Source organism: Emys orbicularis, chromosome 16, assembly GCF_028017835.1.
Source record: "Emys orbicularis isolate rEmyOrb1 chromosome 16, rEmyOrb1.hap1, whole genome shotgun sequence".
Lineage (NCBI taxonomy): Eukaryota > Metazoa > Chordata > Testudines > Emydidae > Emys > Emys orbicularis.
This window is the reverse complement of record NC_088698.1, coordinates 11,497,192-11,518,239: the sequence shown is the minus strand read 5'-3', so window position 1 is coordinate 11,518,239 and position 21,048 is coordinate 11,497,192. Positions and strand designations below refer to the sequence as shown.

Here is a 21,048-nt window from a genome sequence, read left to right as displayed (position 1 = left end):
CCACCCCTTCTCTGAGCCTCTGCCCCCACTCATTCCATCCTCCTCCCTCCCTCCCTTGCTCACTCGCTTATTTTCACTGGGCTGGGGCAGAGGATTGGGGTGCGGGAGGAGGTGAGGGCTTTGGCTTGGGATGCAGGCTCTGGGGTGGGACCGGGGATGAGGGGTGTGGTAGGAGGCTTTGGGATGTGGTAGGAGGCTTTGGGATAGGGCAGGGGATTGGGGTGCAGGAGGGAGTGAGGGCTCTAGCTGGGGGTGTGGACACTGGACTGGGACCAGGGATGATGGGATGAGGGTGCAGGAGGGGGCTCAGGGCTGGGTAGGGGCGAGGGAGGGGATGAGGGATGCGGGCTTTGTGCGATGCTTACCTCAGGTGGCTCCCGGGAAGCGGCCGGCATGTCTGGCTACTAGGCAGAGGTGCAGCCGGGGGGCTCCGCGTGCTGCCTCCACCTCCATAGCTCCGATTGGCCACGGTTTCCGGCCAATGGGAGCTGTGGCACTCCCTTGGTATCCCCTCCACCTAGGAACTTTTGTTTCTCTGTCAGAAGAAAGCGAAACAGATGGTGCAAGTGTGTGCTTGCATCAGTCTGGCAGGCCATTGGTCTCGGCGTGACAGAAAGGAGGGGAGAAAACACCCAACTTGTCTTGTGTTTTTCTGAACTTAGACAATATCTCCCTTTTTATTTGCCATAGAGCCTTTTTTCTCATCCATAGCCAGTTCACAACACCTACAAAGTCTAGGTCATGGCAGTTCCTGCTAGCACACACCACCACTGTATAAATCCTGGCATCTTTTCCCCGGGGCAGTTGGCTGAGCTGTTCCCAAAGTTCCGGGGTATTTTACATAATAGAAAGCAAAGTTGTTTTTCCCAGGGTGATTGTTTTGACACATGACATATGTTTGTGGGGTTTTAAAATGCTTATTTCTCAGTGTGGAGTGTTTGGAATGTTTTGGTTCTGTTTTTGCTTGGATGGCAAAATGGACTGAGGATTTAATTAGTATAACATGGCAAGCACCCAAGTACATCCTCTCTTACGTATGGAAATAGCCTTCCCATGCTTTTGCTCAATTGGAGGTGGATAATGTGAACACAATGGGTTATAGACAGTCATGTCTTTTCTCATGCGTGAGGAGAATTTGAGCAGCTTCAGAGGCATGAGGGACTATTTTGGAACTTAGCTATGCTGAGGGAATTGAGTAGAAGGTAACTTAAAGGTATTCTGCTTCAGGTTAACTCACATTCTCTCCAGAATATACTTAAAACTGTATTTGGAAACTTCTGCTAACGTACCCAGAAATATAAGATTTACCACACTAAGTCAGAACTTCAAGCTCAGTATGTTGTTTCTTTCAGTGACCACCAATTGTTTCTTCATGGGAAGGTAGAGGGAAAATTGCATTTGCCAATTTATGTAATACTCTGTGGTTTCTGCTTACCAGCCTGAAAACCACAGCAGTTTGATTAACCCTGCTACACAGTGACTGAAAGATTGCAGTGTTGTAACAAAGCTTAAACTATGAGGAGTCCTTGTGGCACCTTAGAGACTAACCAACTTATTTGGGCATAAGCTTTCGTGGGCTAGAACCCACTTCATCAGATGCATGAAGTGAAAAATACAGGAGCAGGTATAAATACACCTCTACCTCGATATAACATGACCTGATATAACGCAGATTCGCATACAACGTGGTAAAGCTCTGACACGCCGCTCTGAGCAGCATGTTAAGGGTGCTGGGCCAGGGCTGAGGCTGAGGGGTTGGATAAGGGGCAGAGGGTCTCGGAGCGGTCAGGGCTCTTCCCCCCCCCCCCCCCCAAGGGTCTGGGAGGCAGGAGCTGTGGGGAGGCACTTTTGGGGGCCCCGCAGTCCCAGAGTGGCCCGGGGGATTAGCGGGGGGCCGGGAGCAGCCCGCTCCGCTTCCCTTGCCCCGGCCCCAGCCGTGTCGCTTGGGGGAGGGGACTTGGGGGAAGGGATCCCCCCGCACTCACCAGCAACGGCGGAAGCGGAGCAGCCTGGCCCCAGCCCACTCCACTCCACCAGCTCCCAGCCATGGCGCTCCGCTTCCCACCGCAGGTGAGGGCGGGACCTTTCCCCAACCCCCCTGTCCCCCAGCGACACGGCTGGGGCCGGGGCAAGGAAAGCGGAGTGTGCTGGAGCCGCGTCGCTCCGCTTCCCGCCGCCGGTGAGTGCGGAGGGCGTCCTTTCCCCAACCTCCCCACGCTCACCGGCGGTGGGAAGCGGAGTGCCACGGCTGGGAGGTGGCAGAGTGGAGCGGGCTGGGGCCAAGTTGCTCCGCTTCCCGCCGCTGCCGGTGAGTGACTGTCAGGGGGTGGGGGCGTGGATAGGGGTCAGAGCAGGCAGGGGGGATGGGTAGGGGGATGGGGTTCTGGGGGTGATTAGGGACGGGGGTTTCTGGAGGGGGCAGTCAGGGAACAAGGAACGGGGGGGCCAAAGCAAGTTCGATATAATGTGATCTCACCTATAACGTGGTGAGATTTGGTAGAGGTGTACATGAAAGGATGGGGATTGCTTTACCAAGTGTGAGGTCAGTCTAACGAGATAAATCAATTAACAGCAGGATACCAAGGGAGGAAAAATAACTTTTGAAGTGGTAAGAGAGTGGCCCATTACAGACAGTTGATAAGAAGGTGTGAAGCTACCACTCTGAAAGCTTAAACTGTCTCCTTTCTAACTGTGGAAACAGGGACCCTTAGAGCTTTACCATATCTATGAAGTTTAACTATATATACAAAAATTGCTAAATTAACTGTACACAAAGTCCTTAAGGATCCTTGAATCACATTCATAGCCAACAGGTCCCCATATCTAAAAATAATGAAAATCCGTCCCTGTAACAACACCCACCTCTTGTGAGCACCCCCCTCTGGTTGGATGCGCCTGCAGTCTTTAAAGCAGTCCCGGCCCTAGTATTGGGCCGTACCCTCAGGGTTTCCTCCCTGGAAGCAATGGTTTTGCCCTCTTAGTCTATTCTGGCCTCGGTTCTCCAGCTGGGACGTCTGACAGTACAGTCCCCTTCTGGGGGTTTACTGCTGTCCAATTGTAAGCCCTTCCCAGCGGTCTATGGGGGGGACCCGGGCCCACCAACTAATCCGGCTCCCAGGGACCCTAAGAATAGCAGCTGTGTGCTGTTATGTCCCCTTAGCAAAATTGCCTTCAGTTCTCTGGGCCACTTCCCCACAGCCCCAGCCTTCACAAATGCTTTACCCTTAGCTCAGGGCCCTTCTAAGTTCAGGCCCATCAGCCAGCCAGGAGCTCTTCCTTGCTCCCCCAGTCCTTACTACCATTGAGCATTGTGCCAGCCAAGAGCAGTTCCAGCAAGGAACTGTCTGTCTCCGGTGCTGCAACTACTTTTTATAGGGCCCTCCTGGGCCCTGATTGGCTGCTTCCCCTGCAATCACTCAGCTGCTTGGAGGACCTCTCCACTGCTCCTTTCCTGAGATAAGTGTGACAGGAGCATGAGGCCTCCAATAGGGGGCCTCTGGGCCTAGTCCACCTTGTTGCAGTCCCTCTATTAAATAATTATATATAAAACAGAGAAACTTAGAACTAGTGATTAACAAAACTGTTTAGTGTCAGATTTCTTGGGCTATTTCTAGGTGGGGGACAAAGCTTAATTTTAATTTCACTGAAGACATTAGTGCACGGTTCTTGTTCCAGGGCCCTGCTCCTCATACAAGTCATGCAGAAACATCCACTAACTCCTGAGATTTTTGATTCTGTGATGCACTGGTAGGATGCTGCAACTATAGTACCTCAGAGGTTCTGGGACCTTCGTTAGTTACTTTCCATTTTGTGGTCAGCAAAGGAGATTCCCACTGTAGCTGCCCAGTGGTCTTAACCAATGCACCTGTGATTCTTGTGGCCTTTTGCCTCTTATGTCCTCAGATGGTTTGGTCTACAACCCAATAGAGCTTTGGCCATTTTAGGTCTGTCAGCACCCTGTCTATTTTTGTCTGGCTAGGCACATCCTGAGGATTTTCAGTTTTTTCTGTGGCCTCAGGATCTTTGATGTGTTAGGTACGTTCTCCAGCTTTGCTTGTTTAGTGAGGTGTTCATTCTTGGAGCCTTGGCACAAGTTGACACTGGAGCTGGTCTCAGACATGCTTGCTTCCAAGCTCTGTTTTGTGGGTTTTTTCATTGATTGTCTTTTCCATTTTTTAGGCCCCAGTTTTCAGCTTCCAGTATCTACCCATGCCTGCAAGGCCCAACATGTAACTTCTGGGTAGAGTTAGTTTTCCTATGGTGTGTATTCAGCACGTACCTTGGTACCAGGAGATTATTATTGTCAGACACTATATAAAGTTTCTAATGATTTAAAACATTTAGGTGCTCTTTCTATATCTTTGGGTATTGGGAGTTCAGGGTATCAAAGACACTTCTATATGGACTAGCCCAACAGTCTCCCCTAAGGTCTAATGACCATGCAAGCTGGCATTGTCTTGCAACCTGGCGTTGTCCAGGGAGATGAGCATTGGTATAGTGTAGCTTGTCGCATCTGTGTGGTTTGGCACACTGGCTCTCCAATGGCCTCGAGCACTGACATGCTGAGTCATAAGACTTCAGCTTGTTTGGCACATAATGCTTAAGGCAGTAGTATCCAGACAGCCTTCAGTACTGGCATCCTGCAAAAAGAAGCACATTGGTGCCTAAGGCTGTTAGTGTCAGACTTGTATGGTTGTCTGGGAAAGTCAGCACTTAGCGCCAGGGTGGATTTGATTTAAATCACTAGTCAGGAAGACTCGATTTAATCATGGATTTCTACATAAAAGTGCATTCTTGTTGGTTGTTATAACCTTAATACATATTGTTCACAACTCAGAGATAGATGTAGGTTTCATTTTTAGAAGGTACACACTATAGATTTTTTAAGTGATTTATTTTGAAAACTTTTCAGATTAGTTTTACAGCTATATCAGAAAATGAATGGTTATTTCATTTACCAAAGGTAATTGAAGCAGATATTTATGAAGTCACTGGGAGGTGAACTATCTCCAGTTCAACAGATTAATCATTAATATTTGGAAGATTTTCTTGCCATGCTGTATTAGGAGGAGAACATAACCAGACAGACATTTAAATTTTTATTTAACTAAAACAAAGACGGTATGTATTCTGGATTTTTTTTTCTTCAACAGCAAACATATAATATTTTAACAAAACAAGCATATGTTTTTTTGAATTTAGGTAAACATTCAAGTTTTTTAAAATCAGGTTTGTTTTTGTTAAAATTGTTTTTAACTAAAATAGTTAAATGAAATATTTAAAAAAAATTAAATCGACTGTGTCAGCCAGGTCAACATGAGAAACTTAGAATACTGGCTTCTGCAGTTAACTCAGTTGTCTTCACCTTCATTTTCCTGTTTGTTCATAATCTGTAAAAGAAAAACAAGCTTTCCTGCCTTTTCAGGTCCCAAACAATTTCTCAGTTTGGAATGAATTAGTCCAAAGGAAAAAAATATTCTTTCTACACCGGCAGAAGAAGCTACTGCTGTTAAAAGTGAGATTATCACTTCAGCAGTCTCTGAATCCAAATGCTTAAGTGACTTCCACCAGTTCACTGATGTGACTTTCTTTAAAACATCATCAGCAAACATATATTTCTTGAATGGTTCACCCTTAGCTTTGAAGTTTATTATAGTTGGCATTATGGAGGGATGATTGTGGATGTTCATGTCATAGCCACCTCCTCTTCTTCAGCAGTTAAGGTTTGACTCTGGTATTAAGTATTGGGAATATTTGCAAGAAAATGAGCTGGAGATGGTGCTTGTCCCATTTGTTTTTTTAATGCTTGTAATTTAACTCTGTCATTGCATATTTCTCTTTTTAAGATCTCACTCAGTTCCTTCCAAATTTCAACAGCGTCAGCAATAAAACAGCTATTTCCCTGCATTTTGTTCAAGGCTACAGAAATAGGCTTCAGGGTACTCAGCATGTGTTCAACATTTCTCTTAAGCCCAATGTTGAGAACTTTGGCTGTGACAGTGCCATCTATTTTTTCACAGTTTTGTTCACAAACTGTCATCAGATTAGGCCAGTTCTTGACATAGTGCTCAAAACAGTCCACTACTGAGTTCCATCGCATGTCTTGTGGGAGAGTTAGCTTGTTTCCTCCCACTTTTTTCAGAGCAGCTGCTGCAAAGTGGTTGTTATGGAAGTATTTTGCAATTTCAACAACATTAGTCTTTATTTCTGGAACGCTGAAGTCTTTGGCTAGGGGGTGCATCAAATGAACACTGCAACTGTATGTTACTAGCTTGGGACTCTCTCCTAAATTTCTTCTCATCTTGTATACATTTGCAGCATTGTCTGTGACCAAGCTGTGTACTAGACATTTGAATTTTTTTCCCACAGTTTGTTACAAGAAGTAGCAGTAAAAGCTGTAAGTATTCTGCTGTGTGTGCATTTCCTGATGTATCAAGTGTTTCTGTAAGAAAGACATTCCCTTCTTCTGTTGTCACACAAGCACATACAACAGAATCATTATGGACATTGTTCCACCCATCAAAACTCACGTTAACAATTTTACCCTCTAGACTATTGGAACTCATTTACAAAACTTTTCTTAAACATTACATGAATATATTCTCAGACTATAGAATTAGAATTTATAAACCCTATTCCATGATGAGATATCTTTGAGCTATAACGTAACTTAATTAAAACTATCTTTAGACAGGTTTTTCCTCAAAAAGCATTTTATCAAAAAAATCAGATTTAAAAAAAAAATTTAAATAATTGATTTTTATCCACCCTGTTTAGAGCTGTAGGCGCACTGTGTCCCATGGAGTAGTCGCATTGTGTGAAGCTGGATCTGTTGGCCTCTGGGACTACCACTGTCAGGTCTCCTTTGGTCCATTGGCACTGCATAAATACATAGATTCATTTGTAGATTATAAAGCCAGAAGTGACAATTTTGACCCTCTAGTCTGATGTATATAACTTAAGCCAGAGAACTTCCATGAATTAATTCCTGTTTGAACAAGAGCAGATCTTTTAGAAAAATAGTCTTTTATTAAAAATTGCCTGTGATGGAGAATCCACCGCAATCCTTGGTGAAGTGTTGCAATGGTTAATTACCCTTACTGTTAAAAAAGACATGCCCTATTTCCAGTCTGAATTTATCCAGCTTAACTTCCAGTTCTTGGATCTTGTTATTCCTTTGTCTGCTAGATTGAAGAGCACTCTATCAAATTTCTGTTCCCCATGTAGGTACTTACAGACTGTGACCATGTTCTCCCCCTTAATCCTCTATCTGCTATACAGATTGAGCCCCTGAGTCTGTCACTGTAAAACATGTTTTGCAATTCTTTAATCATTTTCATGGCTCTTCTCTAAGCCCTCTGCAGTTTATCAATATCCGTCTTGAATGACACTAGAACCTAACACAGTATTTCAATAGTGGGGACACCAGTACCAAATACAAAGGAAATATAACCTTCCTACTCAATATTCCCATTTATGCATCTGAGGATTGCATTAGCCCTTTTGACCACATCTCCATTCTGGGAGCTCATGTTCAGCTGATTATCCCCCAAGTCTTTCAGAATCACTGGTCACATTAAAATGCATATTGTTTGCTTGCATCCAGTGTACCAAGCAATCCAGATTACTCTGTATGAAGCCTCTGGATTGGCACTGGGGAGCTGCCAGCATGCATCTACTTGCAGTAGTTTGGTATTTGAGGTTACCAGTGCCAGGACCCTTGCCACTCTGGCAAGCTATGAAGATAACACCTCAGCATTTGGGACTGCTGACATCAGGCTCCCTTTTGCACACCAGCAACTGGCAAGAAAGAAACTCTGATGTCTGAGGTGGTTTGTCGAGGGCTTCTTTCAATACACTGATGTTGCTCATGCACTCGCCTCAGGCCTTGCGGAGTCAGGGATAGACCTGCACCTTCTTCCTTCCCTTCTGCATCCTAGTGTCACAGTCTTTATGCACCAGCACCTGAAGCTGTTGGTCCCCTTTTGAGTTTGAGCTAACACTTCAGTGCCTGGGGATGTCAATACTATGCTCTTCAGCACTCTGACATACTTTTTTGCATCTTAACAGTGTTTCTTAAACAGCTGCAAAAATGTGTAATTTACTAACATGCTGTCCTGCCTTAATCTGTGAGGATGAAGGTATGTTTCAGCCTCAACTCAGGAACTGGGTTTTTGTTTCCTTTCCTAGCCTCTGCATTCTTTTAGTGTAATTGTGGTGTCATACATGTATGCCTGTATTCGGGCAGCACTAGAGGAATTAAAGGCGAATAATAAACATTAAGAATAAATCTTGACATTGGTAAAAGTACTTCCACTTCAAGCTAATTATAAGTTGAAATCCTCTCCTTAAAATAGGTAGCCTTGAGCTAATACTAACCTGGGCTTTAGATAAATCTCTTAACTGATTTAAGACAGAATGTTCTTTTGTATTTACTGTCCTGCCAGGAAGAGCCTGTAACTAAGTCTGCATACTGAGTTATTGAATCCATGCTGTTTCCTTGATGCTTGTTTGTCAAATTGTTTAGCCCTGTGGGAAATGATGTTGGAAATTCGGTGGTTGCACTATTTCCTGTGAGCTAGTACTGAACCATTGCCTCAGCATGTTGATAGGAAGATTGTGCTGCTTTCAGATTAAATGTGATTTCAAGATTCTAACCACTTGTACTTAAAACTTGATGGCTTTTTGTGCAGGAAAAAGGGTATTAATTCATGTGCCTTAGCCTATTCAAATTCCCACTCTAATAATCACATTTCTCCTGTGTAAATTTCCCCTGTATTTTAATTTGGTCCTTTTCTAAATAGCTTTTGATGTTTCTGTACCCTGTTAACTGCTATTCCATATCTGCAGTGGTTGTTTTTCAATGAAATTATGGCTATAATGTCTTACCCCACCAGGCTCTATTACAGCTGTTAAAATTTAATGCTTTGAGATCCCAGGATGAAAGTTGATTAAAGTACTTATTAATTACACTACTTTAGGGTTTTACATACATGCAATTGAAATTGAACCTGTTCTCAACAGTAAAGGCAAGGCTTTGGTAACAGGAGGGCAGGAAGATGTGATAATTAGTTTCAGTTCACCTTCTTAGTTTTTCCTCCACAAAAATATTTTGCAGGAGATGGAATGGCTTCTCTCCACTTCTTTGCAGTTGGCAACCCACCAAGCACACAACACACATGCTTTAGTTTTTTTCTTTACTTTTGAGAAAGCATTCGCTTTATGGTTTGAGAATAAGTAGTTTTTGCAGCTTTCTGCTTGTTGGCTGCATTGCCATCTTGGATTGGATATCAAGATGACACTGAATAAAGCCAGTAGCCTATTACTTCATAACTTTCTAGCTTTCCATCGGAACAGTCTGTATGTTACTGTTCTCTAAATGTTCCCCTACCCTTTTTTTGCGACCAGAGTGGAGGAAGGTGGTGTAACCGTGCCTGAGCTTTTTAATTCCCTGAAGTCGAAGTTTAGATTTCCATTTTCAATTACTAAATCCAATGCATTTCTTAAACAAAAACCCAAATTTAAAAAAAACCCCAAACCCTGTTATGTCTAATTTGGGGATTATGTATATGATGTATCAGATGCCAGCTCCTAAACTACTAGGAGTTGAAGGTCATGCCATTGAAATGGTCATTCTTGCTATAAGGTCTCTGATTTTGGCCTATGACTGTAATGTCACAATAATTTGTCTATTTTTAGTAAAATAAAATCTTACTATGGGGAGAGGATTGAATAAGTTTAGATAATCAAGGTTTCATATGAGGGGAAATCCATAATCTTCTAGACACTATGGGATAAGTCTACAGTGCAATTGAAGGGGGGATTGCAGCTTGAGTAGGCATATCTGTACTAGTTTCAATCAAGATAGCCTAGCTAAAAATAGCAGAGAAGACATGGTGGCATGGGCTTCAATGAAGGTTGTACATGTCCACCTGGAAACATGGGTACATTCTCACATTGCTAGCCTGGGACTTGAACTGGGCCCCAGCCCACTACGTCTTCACTGCTATTTTTAGATGCGCTAGCTACATTAAAACTAGCCTAGGAATGCCTGCCTGAGCTTAATCATACTTTTGATCGCAATGAGGCATACCCTGTGGGACCATGACCCTGTTGTAGATAACTGAAGTTTAGTTAAGTGAGATTGTATTAAATACCCAAGCAGGTATGCCTATTATTATGAGTCTCGGTTTACAGTCTTTCCAGTGTAGATACTGCATATATGATTTTCTTTATTCTACCTGTCATCTCCACTCTGGGAGAGGAGACCATGTGGTCTTAGTGCTGTATGCACTAGATGACTGTCTATCTAGCTGCAAGCATGGGCCTTCTTTACCTGCTATTGTAGTCCTGAATACTGAACAAATGATGTACTTTACTGTTTTGTAGCTCTGGCGATGGGCCTATGTGTTGCAATGATTGCCTTTGTTCGGCTGCCGAGCCTCAAGGTTTCCTGTTTGCTGCTCTCGGGGTTACTAATTTATGATGTCTTTTGGGTAAGTTTCCATTCCTTTTAAAACACTTTCTGTCCTTCATATTTGTGATTTGGCCCTTTCATTCGTGTCAACTAACATAGTTCTAAACATAGAAAATTCTGAGCTCCAGCAAAGCCAGAGGATGAGCCCCGTTAGGCCAGTTCTAAGCCTTGTTTAAAAAGTGTGCAGTAGGATACAGAATCCTTTGCTCATTAACCATTTGACAAATGCAGAATTGCAGTTAGAGCACTTCAACCATGGCATATTATAGAAAGAGAGCAAACAGATTGGAAAACAAAAGCAAAACTGCTGCAGACTGGACTGAACATATCCAAACAAACACTGAAGCCTCACGTACACTAGGAAGCTGATCTGTTACTGACTGTGGTTATCAGCATTGGGATCCTTAAACCAGTGTTGAAAATTGCTTAACTGCAGGTATAGATGGGGAAAGATCATTTTCAGAATAGTTACAGAAAGTACAACTGAGACTTGGTGGAACAAACACACTTTTGTAACAGTGATGAAAATGGCTTTGTCCAATCTACATTAGTAGCTAACTGTTTTAATTACTGGCTCAGGGGAACTACTTGCCAACAAGTGCTGGCAATGGGTCAGTATCCCATTACATGCAGGGTTTAGTAGTCTTAAGAGGCTATTTGTTCCTGAATGGAAAAGTGCAAAGTTTGAGTGCCTCTGTTTAAAGAGAAGACATCCCAAATCTATTATTTTTTCTAGCTTTCTATATCCTCAGTGCCCAGCCTGTAACTTTCCAATCCTTGTTCCTCCTCTGCAAAATTGTGCAGCCGGTGGTTTAAGATTAATATTCCAGTAAACTAGTGCCATATTCAGTCTTCTAGAGGGCAACTGCAACTAAAAAAATCCTTTTATCTGAACTCTTCCAACACTTGCTTTTATTTCCCTATTCTACAGGCAGTTCCCACATATGTATATGTGTTTCCTTGTCCATTGAACAGAGCAGAAGCCAGAGGAGTGACATATTTGAGTTGCTTTCTATTTGACGCTTGTTTGGTCTCTAATTTATTTTTCTGCTCCCTAGGTGTTTTTTTCTGCCTACATCTTTAATAGCAATGTTATGGTGAAAGTGGCTACGCAACCAGCTGATAATCCCCTTGATGTTTTATCCCGGAAGTTGCATCTGGGACCAAATGTAGGTAGAGATGTTCCCCGCCTGTCACTGCCTGGCAAGCTTGTCTTTCCAAGGTAAGAGTAGCCACTTTTATACTGTACTACAGAACAAAAGGTATCCCTCACTTTCTGTTAGCAATGAGGCTACTAAAGAATATAGCATAAGCTACTGTTCACTTTCACTTTCTCTTCAGTTATTACTCCTGGGGGAATTCTGCTCAACTGCGCAGAAATTAATGTTGTGCATGCAGAATTTCCTTCCCTTCCGCCGCCGCCCCCCCACCCCCACCCCAGAAATGGACCTGGCAGAGCCCAGCTCACAAATAGAAGACAAGGCTGGGGGAGGGCAAGGGAGCTGGAGGGTTCCCAGCAGCTGCAGTTCCCAGCATGCCCTGAAGGAAGGAGGTGGCACACAGGAAACTGTGCAAGCCCAGGACCCAGCAACAGGCTGTTTCTCCCTCTAGATCCATGGGCTCGAGGAGAGGGGAGGGTCTGGGGCAGGGGGCAGTGCAGCTGGGCTCTGGGGGGGAGGGGTGTGAATGTCTGGGCCGGGGGGGGGGGTGCAGTTGGGCTTGGGGAGGGGGAGGGGTGTAAGTGTCTAGGCTGCGGAGTGGGGGGACGTCTGGGCTGGGGGGGGGGGAAGGGATGTGAGTATCTGGGCTGGGAGGGGGCCGTGGCTGGGCTCTGGGGTGGGGAAGGGGTGTGAGTGTCTGGGCTGGGAGGGGGGCCGCGGCTGAGCTCTGGGGAGGAAAGGGTATGAAGGTCTGGTTTGGTATGGCTGGGCTGTGGGGGGGAAGAGGGTGTGTGTGTGTCTGGCCCCCCAGCTGGGAAGGGGCAGAGAAGCAGGAACTGGTTTTTCGTAGGGGTTTCTTTAACTCTCTAATCTTGGAGGAATTTTTGTGTCTGGATTGTTAGACATACATGCTGACAGGTATTTTGAAATAATTTAACAAAATACGCCTCTACCCCGATATAATGTTGTCCTCGGGAGCCAAAAAATCTTACTGCGTTATAGGTGAAACCGCGTTATATTGAACTTGCTTTGATCCACCGGAGTGCGCAGCCCGGCCCCCCCGGAGCGCTGCTTTACAGCGTTATATCCGAATTCGTGTTATATCAGGTCTCGTTATATCGGGGTAGAGTTGCAATTGAAACTGGCATGATTATATAGTGTTGTTTTAACAAAAATGCATAATTTTAATTTTTTGGCACGGAATTTTAAATTTTTTGGTGCAGAATTCCCCCAGGAGTAAACAGTTATCCTCCTTTCATGGGAGTTTGGAAATAGAATTGGTATACTGGCTTAGACCAATGGCCATCTGGTATAGTATTCCATCTCTGACAGTGGCCAGTACCGGATGTTCCAGAGGAAGGTGCAAGAAACCCCATGGAGGACAATTAGAGAATAATCTGTTTTATGTAAGAATGTAAATAGGAGCATCCCATTTATACTATGTGCACCACTTATTTTGTGTACTCTTGTCATGTCTCCTTACTAAATTAAAACAGAGCAATATTTTTAATCTTTTCATATAGATTTCCATGCCTCTAATTATTTTCATTGCCCACCTCTGAACCCATTCTATTTTTGCTATTTTGACATAGGCTAACCAGAATAAAACACTGTATTCCAGATGAAGGACGTACCATCTGTTTATGTAATAGCGTCATAATTTTGGTTTGTTCTGTTTCATTCTTTAAATGATGTAACATTTTGTTTGCATTTTTGACCACTGCGGTATACTGAATAAAGATTTTCACTGAGTGGTTCCACAGTGACACACAGGTCTCTTTCCTGTGCATTATCTTTTATTTGTCAGCACTGAATTTCATCTGCCAATATGCTGCCCATTCATCTTAGTTCTGTTAGGTTCCTCTGAAGATAGTCTTCCCTAGATTTGACTTAACGTAAACTGTTGTCACCAGCAAATCTCACGGTTTAACTCTTTGTCCCATTATCCAGTCAGCATAATAAATAAATATGCATTTAATGTATTAAAATATTTAAATATCAATTTCAATAAATTAATTCAATAAATAAACTAAATCTGGTGAGATAATATATTATATATGGGGAACCGGTAGCACCATTGCTAATGTTTTGCCATGTTGAAAATAGACCATTTATTCCCATTCTTTGTTTCTTACCTCCTAGCCAGTTTCTAATCATCACAGTACTCCACCTTTATCCCCCCATGACTGTTTTCTTACAAGACTTTTGTGAGACTTTTTCAGATGCCTTTTGAAAGTTCAGATATCAGCTGCTTCCCTTTTTTCCACTATTTTTGTTGATCTACTAAAATATTTTTTCTAGATTAGAGACATCATTCTATTTTACAAAAGCCAGGCTGGTTTACCCTTATCATATGATCATCTAGGGGGGGGTTATAATTCTATTTTTAATTACTGTTCCAATTCACTAAGGTTTGAAGTAAAGGCTCACTGGCCTGTAATACCCAGAATCTCTTCACATGTCTCCTTTAAATTATATTTGTTGCCCTCCAGTCCTCTGGGGTAGTAGTTGAGAGAGTGCATATTTCTGGCAGTTCAGCTATTTCATTTCTTGATATCTTCCAGAACTCTTGGTCCTGGTGACTGTTGCTCTCTTAATTTAGTTTGTTCGACCACTATCTTTTTCTTGACATCTTAATCTTTGACAATCTCAGGCTTGCTACCTCAACATCTTCCATCCAGACGTCTGATGGAAAGAAATAGTTTAGCTTCTCCGCAATGTCCTTTTTGTCTTCAACTGCTCCCTTAGCTCACCAGTGGTTTAGCAGACCCACTGATTCTCTCAGGTTTTTGTTACGTCTTTGGCTAGCTTCAAAATTTTTCATAACCTCTCTAATTTTTTAAATTTAATTGTAACCAGCAATAACTTATCCTTCTGGTTGGATTTCCATTTTTCTGAAGGATACCTTGTTTAACTTGAGTAACCTCTTGCACCTGTACATTTAATTGTATATTTTTCTTGCCTTATGCTTTTTTCTTTAGGTTTCTGCCTACTTTCTGAAACTGTTATGGTCTGGTTAACTAGCCTTCATATTAAGTCTGTTTTTCTTGCGTTACAGTTAGAATTGAGTCATGGAGCTAGGTTGTGGTTTTTTTGGTATGATCCTTCCTCCAAGGTATTGAGCTTAATAATATTGCAGTTTGTATTATTTAATGGCTCAGCTACGTTTACTTCCTGAACTAAGTCTTGTGTGTAATTTAGAACTAAGTTTTGAGTAGCTTCTCTTCATGTGTTCTAGAATTTGCCATTCTAAGAAGCAGATATTGTAGTTGAGAAATTGCTGCTCTAAACCTTGTCCTAATATGATGCTTGAAAGAGACTGGGTGTCAGTATAGACAACTCAATGAAGATCTTGTCTCAGTGGGAGCTGTGGTCAAAAAAGTGAACAAGATGTTAGGATGCATAAAGAATGAGATCATGAATAATACAAAAAATATTATAATATCTTTATATAAATCAGTGGTTCAACCTTATCTGAAATACTGTGTATTGTACTGGTCACCATATCTAAAAAGAGATATTGTATAAGTACAGGAGATTCAGAAGAGCAATGAAAACGATCAAGGACATGAAGAACGTTCATATGAAGAGAGCCTGGAAAGACTGGGGTGTTTACCCTAGAGAGGAGATGAATAAGAGGGGACATGATAAAAGCATATAAAGCAATTAATGGTCTATAGAAGGTATATTGGGAATGTGTGTTCTCCTTGTCTCAACAGAGAAACTTTTAATAAAATTTAAAAGGTGGCAAATTTAAAACCAGTAGAAGGAAATACTTCTATATGGATAGCTCAGTGGTTTGAGCATTGGCCTGCTAAACCCAGGGTTATGAGTTCAATCCTTGTGGGGGCCATTTAGGGATCTAGGGCAAAAATCTGTCTGGGGATTGGTTCTGCTTTGAGCAGGGGGGTGGACTAGATGACCTCCTGAGGTCCCTTCCAACCCTGATATTCTATGATTCTATGATATGTGTGATTAAATAGTGAAACTGTGCTGCAGGAAAATTAAAGTCAAGAATTTAACAAGATTTTAAAAGGGATTGGCTATTTATATGGGTATCAAGAATATCCAGAATTGTTATAATTAATGATAGCAAGAATTTTGGAAAGGATATTAAGCCTCATGTTTCAGGGTTTAACCAGTCTCCAAACTACTAGAGATCAGGATGAGACCTATATTGAGGGGAGGTTATTCCTCATCTGCCTCCTGTGAGATTATTACGCCTTCCTCTGAGGCATCTGGTACTGGCCATTGTCAGACAGGATACTGGGTTAGATGAATCTTGGGTCTGATCCAGTATGACAATTCCTTTGTTCAGTGTATATATAGTAGTTGAAGTCACACTTTACTATTTTTTATTCTGATACCATTCAGCTGTTGGCCCAGTGAAGCCATAGACAACCAATTCTTACCCCCAAGAAGAGAAAAAACAAAAAAAAATTGCTCAGCTTGTAGCCCTTTTCTCTGACTTAATTAAATTGTACTTCACTTTATGAAAAAGATATTGGGACTGATGATGGGATAATAGAAGCTTAGAACTCTTGGTCATTGGCTCATATCTGGGAAGTGGCTGAAACCCATTACTGTCAGATGACTGTTTAGTGGTCTCTCTAAACTGAGATTTGAATGGCCCATAAAATGAATTGTTGTCTGATGTTGGAGTTGTTCTCTGTACCATGGGGTGGGATGTATTGATGGGACAGCATGAGGAAGATTTTGCTGCTGCTGAAAATAAGTAATTTAAGTTGACAGCACTGTCAGTCCAACACCTCCCACAAACATTAAATTAATTCCAAACAGAAATAGGAAAAAAAGTTGAGTGAAGCATCTGGAATTAGTGGAACAGTTTCACTCACTGGTTTGGTGGCACACAAAAAAATGACGTGCATCTCTTCTCAGTACCGTTAGGGCTTTTATGATCCGGAAAGGCTGATCTATGAATTGGGATATCCTGATATGAAGCAATAGATTCTTACTGACAGGAAATCCTACCTTCCAGAACTAAAAGATTAAACAAAACTCAAAGCACCTTATGTTGCGGTGATGATGGGATCACATGGCCCCTTTTTACCAGCTGGCAGTTTTCTTCTACTAACCAGATCAGTCATGCCAGGTGAAAGGTGGCATATATAGAAGCACAGTGGAAATAGGAGTCTAGATCCTGTCATCCAGTGCCTTTGGCATGCACATAATTTAAATTATTCTGCAGTTCCACAGGCAGCCACTTCTCTATGCTGGGGATTGGAGATATTGTGATGCCAGGTCTTCTGCTCTGCTTTGTCCTGCGTTATGATAACTACAAAAAACAAGCCAACAGTGATTCCTGTGGTACTCCAGGACCTGGGAACATCTCTGGGCGTATGCAGAAGGTCTCCTATTTTCACTGCACACTCATTGGATACTTTGTAGGTAAGGAAATGAACAGCAGCTGCATTGCTTACAGGAGTGGGCTGGTCATACTAGGTTACAAGATAACGAGACCAGTTATGAAGGACTTCCACTTTTTTCCCCCTACTAATTTCCCTGGATTTTGGAATACTGACCTGAGGGAAAATCTCCTTATCCCAATCATCTCACCAGAAATAACTGCTTGAATTAGCAGGAGGAGGGTGAGATTGTGCTTCTTTGTGGAGGTTTGCATCAGTAGTGGGGAGGATATAGGATTTGAGGCCTGGGCTAGGGAGGGAATACCAAAATTTCTAGATGGATCATGTTCCATATGGGATCTAGAAAAGAAGCCCTGATTGGTCAGAGTGCAGCTGTACAATTTTTACTTCTGTATGAACCCTTCTATCTCAGCTTTCTGCATCTGTTACACGTTTTTAGTGTTAGGCTCATAATCCTGTGACATTTCTAGAAGATACAGGAACTTTGAAATAGTCACAACTGGGAGTTATTTTTGTAACATGGCAGGTTCCCACCTATAAGAATTCTTCCATAAAGGTCAAGGCGCATGCACATAATTTAACTTCTCCAGTTCTCTCAAGGATAGAAAGGGAAGACCATTCCCTACAAAAAAGCCTATTTCCTTTCCACCCCAGCTCCCTCAGGCAAATACTTGAGAAGAGAGATGGTTCCTGACATGAGAACTGCCTACCTCAGACCTCTCATGTTTCAGTCTAGTGATTTCCAGATTGAAAACCTCAGCTGATATCCTGGAAAGTGTAACAATCCATTCTGATGCATTCATCCGACTATTTTGTTCATGACTATATAGTTATAGTTAGGTTAATCCTTGAGACTGTTAAATCTTGAAGTTGTAGTTACAACCAAGTCTAATCTTAAAATCAATTTAAATAAAATCATTATTTAATGTTTTCATATCGATCCTGGGAAATTTAGGCACAGATAAAATGACTTGCCCACAGCTGAACACAGTCTATAGAAAAGATAGGAATGTATCCTAGGTAGTTTGACTCCTAATTAATGCTTTCACTGTAACAGAACAGTGAAGGAGGAATCCAGATGTGGATAAAAAGGTAAAAACATCATATATAACCAGTGGATTCTTACCATCGCTTTTTTTTTTTTTTTTTTTTTTACTCTTTTAGGTCTGTTAACAGCAACAGTGGCTTCTCGCATCCACCGGGCCGCACAGCCTGCCCTGCTCTATTTGGTACCATTCACTTTATTGCCGCTCCTCACCATGGCTTATTTAAAGGTGAGATTAGCATGAATATAGTCTGCAGGAATTTGTAGTTCAGCTCTGGATCCTACACAGGAAGATGTAGCAATGTTAATGTGGAAGCAAGTTCTGTTCTTTATACTTGCAGTTGCACTGATTCCTCTGAGGATATGATATGTGCTGTTTGTATCACTGCCGTTAATGATAGAGAGTTGTGTTCTCACTGCTATAGCTGTGAAACATAATTGTAGTGAACTGTTTTATGAAGAGTGGATTTCCTATCTAGGGCACAGGATTAATCATATTTTTAAACTCCTAGCAAGCAATCTGATTCCAAAGCAGTAAAGGCCATTCTGTTTAAACAAGATGTGGCTTAGTGAATTTGTCCCATGTCCTGCTCATTATGAGAGAATGAACACAAAGTTCTAAATGTGGAGGAGGGGCAGATTCTTCCTGCTTTCCTCTTTGCAGAAACTAGCCCTGGAATTTAAATTGAAAATGGAAGGTTTGAGTTTCAGAGACACTGTTGAAATGCAAACCTACTGCTCCAAGAGTATGGCACAACAAAAGCAGAATTCCCAATATCACTCCCCATTGAGTTTTTCCAGCAGAAATGTCTATCAGGTGGAATTGCTTCAAATATACACAAGTCTTTGTTCTGCCTGGAAAGGATTTTCTTCCTTGTTGTGTCAGAATACAGTCTTCGCTAACTGTGAGACAGCAAATATGCTTTAAGACAACATACCTGACGCACAGGACTTAGAAATAGTTGCTAAAAACTGTGGACTGTTTCTGAAGAGCTTTCTTTCTTCACTCCTATTCTCTAGGGTGATCTACGTCGCATGTGGTCTGAACCTTTCCACTCCAAGTCCAGCAGCTCCCGTTTCCTGGAAGTATGATGGAATAGGTGGAAAGTGACTGGAACTTCTGCCTTGGTCCTTTTCTCTTAACTTGTGGTTTTGTCTCCTGAAGCTGGACTGGTACTCGGAAAGGTACCAGTTTATGGAACTTGTGTGAATGGACTTTGCTTTTTTTTTTCTTTTTAATACAAAGGTTCTGGAGCTCCGTTTGATTCCTTTTCTCCCTGCAGATGTGGAATTGGGGACACTTTGTGCAACTGCAGCCACCTTCCTCTTCTCCTCCCCCTCTTTTATGGATTAGTACCAGACTGTTACTTTTGTGAGAGAGGAGGAGACAAACTTTAAACTGAAAACGGCATGAAAGTCGTTCAGAAACTTGCGAACACTAAAAGGAAAAACAATTAAGCAAATTGAAGTTTCATCAGAGAGCCCCCAAGTACTTTGGGACCAGTTTCCTGTCGGACTTCAGTTTTGGAGAGAACTGAGACAGAAAATCTGTCACTATATTCTTTTTTTGATTTATTAAATATTTCCTGTGGTGTGAGGTGACTTATTAAATCCACAGACATTGAGTGACTTATTGCAGTATACATATAAGAATTTGTTGTAGCGAGTTACATTTCCACCCAGATGTCATGTTGCAGTGAACAAGGGCACGATTTTTATATATATATATATATATATATATATATATATATATATATATATATATATATATATATATACACACACACACACACACACGCGTATAGATATATATATGAATAAATAAAAAGGAAAACCTGCTAAGATCATGCTATGTAGCAGTCAGGGGCTTGCTGTAATTTTTAGCATGTAGAGCAGTTTACTATGGCTTTCTTGTATATGACTCTACGATAAGCTGCTGTTTTTTTCCCCCTCCACAGCTGAACCCACAGTTAAAAACCAGTGTAGTATTTGTACTGATTGTACTCATGGACTTTAGGGGAGTATTTGATTTTGATCAATGTAGCAAACTAGGGAAGAAAAAAGTTTAAACCCTTACCCTTTTCTTTTTTTTAAAGAACTTCTCCCTTGCAGGTTTTTTATTAGTTCCTTCTTGACCCAATGCATGTATTATAGCAGCAATTGTCTGTGTGCGTTCTGATCATAGTAATGTACCACTTGTAAATACATTTTTTTCTATTTTTTTTGTATTTTTGGCATTTTGTTTCATTAGTGTGCTGTATTTTTTCCAGACCCCTGCCCCTTAAAAAAAAGAAAAAAAGAAAAAGAAAAAATTGTCCTTTGTTGCTGTGATTGGTCAAAGTTTGTGTGTTGATTGCTTTGTACATGGGAGTCTGTTAAAATGTGGATTTTTCTAACCAAATAGTTGCGGCTATGTTATTTAACTGACTGACAGAGTAACTACTTCTAAGGGCCCCAGGATTTTCCTCTCCTGCCAAGATTAAAACGTTTTGTCAAACTGGTTTTGGGGCATGCACCTGTGAGCTGGTGGCTTCTGTTAGTGAACTGATTGATTGTGGTGGCTGTTGTTGCCTGACTTAGGGGGAAACAGGATTATTTAAGAGCAAAGTATAACTTCCTTGTAGCCCCTAGGGAGCAGCAATGTTATCCTGTTTGGTAGTAGGCTCTCACTATGAAGAGGTAAGGAAAACCCAGCAGGATTCCTGGTAATTCAATGTGAACACACTCTTACGTATTTGTGCGACTTACTTCTTCCTACATGTGGTCTCTCCTTTGGCTGTTGACTCATCTCTGGGAAGTTACAAACAGAAACTCCAAGTCCCAGGATCCTCTCACCGGTTGCACACTTGGATGCTTTTTAAGAGGTAGCTAATTCTTTCTTATGCATCTCATTCTTCCTTATGCTTCCAGTTTAGTCATTGTGTCCTGGTACAAGTTTATAGAGTGATGGAGATCTAGTCTACCTGCCTTTAGAATAAG

At 42.0% G+C, this 21,048-nt stretch overlaps 1 protein-coding gene across 3 annotated transcripts in view; it reads left to right on the top strand.

Moving 5' to 3' along the window:
• The window catches only part of SPPL3 (signal peptide peptidase like 3), a 133,059-nt gene extending 113,315 nt beyond the window's left edge, over positions 1-19,744 (top strand). For 2 of the 3 annotated variants that reach the window (XM_065417713.1, XM_065417711.1), the window contains 5 exons: positions 10,390-10,496; positions 11,536-11,699; positions 16,847-17,046; positions 18,189-18,298; positions 19,090-19,744. In XM_065417713.1, coding sequence (XP_065273785.1) covers positions 10,390-10,496; positions 11,536-11,699; positions 16,847-17,046; positions 18,189-18,298; positions 19,090-19,161 — 653 coding nt within the window. In that variant the 3' untranslated portion in view covers positions 19,162-19,744. The remainder of the gene's footprint in view (positions 1-10,389; positions 10,497-11,535; positions 11,700-16,846; positions 17,047-18,188; positions 18,299-19,089) is intronic. The other variant, XR_010562203.1, reaches the window with a different exon arrangement.
• Positions 19,745-21,048: the final 1,304 nt, after the last annotated feature.